The sequence below is a fragment of the Coffea arabica genome, chromosome 2c, assembly GCF_036785885.1.
Source record: "Coffea arabica cultivar ET-39 chromosome 2c, Coffea Arabica ET-39 HiFi, whole genome shotgun sequence".
In the NCBI taxonomy this organism is placed as follows: domain Eukaryota; kingdom Viridiplantae; phylum Streptophyta; class Magnoliopsida; order Gentianales; family Rubiaceae; genus Coffea; species Coffea arabica.
Genome location: NC_092312.1, coordinates 38,455,051 through 38,460,430, shown reverse-complemented (window position 1 = coordinate 38,460,430; position 5,380 = coordinate 38,455,051). Strand labels below are relative to the sequence as shown.

General features: G+C 32.1%; 1 protein-coding gene across 1 annotated transcript; it reads left to right on the top strand.

Annotated features, from left to right (window-relative positions):
- Positions 1-1,684: 1,684 nt before the first annotated feature.
- On the top strand, positions 1,685-4,857 carry LOC113723266 (annexin D3-like). Its single transcript, XM_027246437.2, has 6 exons — positions 1,685-1,822; positions 1,997-2,142; positions 2,381-2,608; positions 2,916-3,128; positions 3,213-3,302; positions 4,616-4,857. The coding sequence occupies exons 1-6, from the start codon at positions 1,747-1,749 to the stop codon at positions 4,817-4,819; spliced, it is 957 nt and encodes a 318-aa protein (XP_027102238.1). The 5' UTR covers positions 1,685-1,746; the 3' UTR covers positions 4,820-4,857.
- The last annotated feature ends 523 nt before the right edge of the window (positions 4,858-5,380 follow it).

Below are 5,380 nucleotides of genomic sequence, written 5' to 3'. Positions count from 1 at the left end.
ACATTGTTTGGCTGGTTTTTCAAACCAGGGAAATTCCAAGGTTCCCCAATATAGTTCACGCTCTAGTTTATTGTATACTAATTTATTCTCACACATATACCAGATATTAAATTGATCAAAGGCAAAGCTTAATTGATGAAGCCTTCATCCTGTACAACGTTGCTTCTTTATGTACAGAATGGATTCTTACAAATGCATTACAGCACAGCCATTCAAGCAATAAAAATATGTAAGACATGTGATTTAACTACAAGAACATAACTTTAAAAAACCATTCCATTTTGGAACAGGTACAGGCAGAGAAAAGATTGAAACCACTTCAAATCATAGAAACTGCAGTTTCAAGAATAGCAAATAACATTTCCAACTGGTAAATAAGCTTCCTAAGTAATCACCACGTAAAGAGAACTCCATAGCATATGATTATTTGGGTTTATTCTTTCTGATCTAAATCATGCAAGCAAAAAGTTGCAGAGCACAAGACTGAAACTGAGTTATTTAAAAAAAAAAAAAAAGAATAAAAAGAAGGAGCGGTTAATACTTTTGGGGTTTAATTACATTTGCCTCCTTTATAGTTTAACCAAACTTATTGTAAAATTAAGGTATCAATTCTTACCAATAAATGATGAAGTGCGTTTGACATTTTTGTTTCCTAGTACAAGTTGGCCGGCGTAACTGAAATTCGTCAACTGTGGTTTTAATCAAGTTGTTCGGTGCTTTCTAACCCCGTACAGGCATCGATCATATCATACAAATTTCTTTTGGACATTTCACCAAACACATTATGTGCATTCCCAAATTAACCACTCTTCACATAAACGACGACATACTACTACCATCATTTTGTTTGCAGCTATACCTTGCTAAAAGGGCCTTTAAACGGCATCTAGCGGGAGGCATTGCCAGAAATGTATAAACCTTAAATAAGAAGGAACAGAAGATGCACAAAATACGAAGGGTATAATTTTCAATTCACTAGTAAAAGCCTCTCCTTCATTGTCATGTAAAACTACGATAAAATCAAAACAAAAACAAAACGGAACAATGAATATGCAGAAGAATATTCAATTTTCAGTGGAATAACAAAAACACAAATTATTTTGTTTGCAACTATACCCTGCTGGAAGGGCCTTTAAACGGCATCCAGTGGGAGTCAGAATCTTCGTTCTCGTATCTGTCCGGCGATTCTCGATCAGAACTGTTGTAATCTTGCTAGGAAAATTTTGCCAGGAAAAAATTTCTATTCCATCATATCGTGAGGTGAGAAGAAAATAAAAAGAAGGGAAGCAACTTTAGAAAGATGTGATAACCCAAAACCGTTTTCAGAAACAGGTGATTTTTTTACTTAAATATGTAAATTTTTTACTTTTAGTATTAGTAAGTTTAATTTAAAAAAAAAGTAAATTTTGTCAAATAATAAGTAAATTAAATTACTCAAAGTGTAAATTTCTATTTCTAACTAAAACTTATCTTTCAGGCATATAGTTACTAGTTTTAATTAAAAACTTACTAAAGTTAATATTAATTATTCTAATATAATATTTAAAAAAGTCGCTAAAAATTTTGATTTGTCACTAAAGGTAATAGAAACCTATAATAGCAGGTTTCCCTAATATCGTTATCATTACTATAGGCACTATAGCATTGTCCAAATTTATTACTCATTTTTTGTAACTGATTTTATCCATTCTCATAAAACCCAAAACCAAAAAAGAACAAAAAGGTTATGCTTTTCTGCAAAAGTCCATGGCCACGCTAAGACTTCCGGATGTTGTTCCTTCTCCAAGGCAAGACTGTGAAAGACTCAGAAAAGCCTTCCAAGGTCTATTCAATCTCTTCATTTTCAATTTTTGTTCTGTTTCTTCTTAATCTATATTCTGTGGCTTTTGTTTTCTTTTCGTTTCTCTTTTGCATATAGTAGTACAAACACCTCCTGGTACTACTACATGTTTGAATGTAGTTTTGTGCTGTTCATGTATTCTGGATTCATGGTTAGGCCTGGGAACCGACGAAAAGGCAGTCATAAAGGTGTTGGGACATAGAAATGCAAGTCAGAGGAGGATAATCGGCGAAACTTATCAGCAGCTTTACGATAAGTGCCTCATTGATGATCTTAATGCTGAATTGTCCGGTGACTTCAGGGTAACTTTCAAAATTTCCTTTTAATTGTTGGTGATAATAAGATTTTCAGTCCCTAAAGGGATAACTCAGACTTTTCTACACTTTTTATGAATTTGTACTAAACATTGCTAATTTAGTTGGTATTTCCGGTAGGAAGTCAGGTACTGATTAGTTCAATTTAAGTTCAAGAAACTCAACACTTAGTTTAATTGCCTGACATGGAAACTATCTAACTAATGATTATAATATCAAGTGACAGAAAGCTGTTATCCTGTGGATTTGTGATCCTCCTGAAAGAGATGCAAGGCTGGCAAATGAAGCCTTGAATTCCAGGAGGAAAGGTGTCAATGAACTGCAAGTAATTGTTGAGATAGCATGTGCATCATCTCCTCACAATTTGATTGCTGTAAGACAAGCATATTCAATTCTATGCGATAGTTCACTTGAAGAAGACATCATATCAAATGTTCCAATGCCTCTCCAAAAGGTAAATTTAAGCCCTCATATAATATCCGTGGAACTAAACATAATTCTGTTGTCCTTTTAACTGATCATGAATGCATTTTGGCAAATTTTTGTTGATTTTTTCCCAGTTGAATCTTTTCATTTTCTTAGAGTTGGCTTTTTGTTATTGGTTTTCCTCAAGTTTAAGACTCTTTGTAATGCGTTTCAGAATGCTTACAGCCTAGAATTTGATAGCTCAATATTCATCCATTTCCAGCTCTCAGAAATATTTTGTTATTCTGGAATATGGTGTTTCAGAAGTTATAACTAATAGATGCATATTTCATCAGGTTTTGGTTAGTTTAGTCAGTTCCTATATATATGACAAGAAAGTAGTTGATTCTGCTATTGCCAATTCTGAAGCTGCCAAGCTACATGAAGTTATCAAGACGAAGAAATTAGATCACGATGATTTTCTGTCCATCCTTAGCACCAGAAGTGTTTTCCAGCTGAAAGAAACTTTCCTGCATCACAAGAAAAACTATGGAAATTCCATAGATGAGGTTCAGTTCTGACTAAAAGAAGCTAATTATTTGACAAACACCTCCTAGTATTTTGCTTCCTAACTTTCCAGAACACTCTGTCAGGACATTTTGAATTGTGGCAAAGGCAATTTGGAATCCATTTTGAAGGTGGCCATTTGGTGCATTGACTCCCCTGAAAAGCACTTTGCAGAGGTAACACAAAACTCAAATGAGCTGGCAGCATTGTTTCTGATACAATTCCACTTAGTTCCCTACTAGACAGATTATAAGACTCGGCAGAATGTTGAGTTTGTGGAGTTTCATTTTTACACTCCGTCCATCTTAAGGTAATTTGCTCTTGGAAATATTCAACCCAAAAGCCAGTGTCATTCGATTGATGACTAAATTGGACAAGTTAGTCCTGCTTGGCAATGTAGATTGTAGGCAATTTAACTGGTACTGTGTGCTTCATTCTCACATCCTAATGTACTAAACCCTCCTAAACTTTATCCTTAGTTGCGCTTTACCCTCTGAACTTATTAAATAAGCACCTTGTCTCCCTATTTAACATTTTAAGACAAAAGTGCCCTTGGTATTTTATTTTATTTCTTTTTTTTATTCATTCCCTTATTTTTCCTTTTCCATTACTTTCTTTTATTTTTTTGTTTACTATTTTCTTTTTTTTTCACTTCTCTTATGTCACTATTTTATTTCACTTACCTACTAGTATTACTAATTTGTATGTTTATTATAATATTGTAATTATCTTTTACTTATAATTTTATTCATTTTTTATTTAATTACACTATTAGAAAATTCAAGACAAATTAAATAGCATAAAAAATTAATATATGTCTATCATAATAAAAAAGTGTATATTTTAGCAATTTGACTATTTCAAAAAATATTAACATAAGTGCATAGTTGATTGACCACTATGTTATTACAATTTGAATTTGTTGCTATTGTTATTAAAAATTAATTTATTTTAAGCTCTAAATATGCTGATTTAAATAATATATGAAATAATTTATGCGTATAGATAATATATATTTTACTATAGCATAGACTTTATGATAATTATTATTTTCAATAACAAAAAACTAAAAAGGATAGAAATAAATAAAAGATAAGTTTAAGAAGATTAAAATTAATATATGGATAATAGTAGTAAAGAGAAAAACTAGTTGATCACATAAGAGAAGGAGACAAATTTTAAAAACATGAAAAGGGCAAAAAAGAAAAAATAAATAAAATAATAATTAATATGGAAAAGGTACTTTTGTCCTAAAATATAAAGTAGGGGGCAAAATACCTATTTATTGAGTTGAGAGAGTTAAAATCCAATTAAGGATAAAGTTTGGTGGGGGTTTAGTGCATTTAACCCATTTATAAATTAGTAAAACTTTTTGTGGGACTATAAAAAATAAATGATACTACTGAATACTTGATAATCTACATGGTTTTTCTATTTCTATTTTTCTATTTTCTATTTGCAATCCCATATTTTGATTTGAAAATTTCAGTTGATTAGAGCTTCCATTGTTGGGCTTGGGACTGATGAGGATTCTCTGACTAGGGTGATAGTAACTCGAGCAGAGATAGATATGATGAAAGTTAAGGGAGAATATTTCAACACCAACAAAACCAGTCTTGATAGTGCAGTTATTGGTGACACTTCAGGGGATTATCAAGATTTCCTCATGGCCTTACTTGGAACAAACGTCTAAATTGCAGCACATGGCAAGGATCCTATCCTCTATTCATATGAATGTATGATTGCAATCAAATGTTCGGCAAATATTGATTGGAAAGTCGGATTTTAAGAATATTGATTTTTACATGTATATTAGGTATGTGAAGTTACTTGAATAAAACTACGTTTGATTTCTATTTAGAAATTCCAAATAACTAGAATAGGCTATTTCTAGCTAAATAGTCACTTTTCATCATAGAACTCAATCTTTTCCTACTTTAACTAAATCAAAGAACGAGGTATCAGACTACTTACATGGTTCTTAAAAATCTAAAGTACAGTTATTCTATTCACCGAAACTTTTCACAAGAGTGTAGTTCATATCTCAATTAGACAGTTCCTAGTTGTAGGATAAACTAGAATGGTATTGAAGAAGGGTAAGGACAAGTGTCCTTAAACTGGTTCTTGGGGTTGACAAGGGTTTACTTGTCAATTTTTGTTAAAAAGTTGACACTTGTCAAGAGAGGATATAGGTGTTGAGGAAGGCTAAATGTGACACCTCAGCAAATGATCTCGAGTTCGAGGTCTTGTGTCT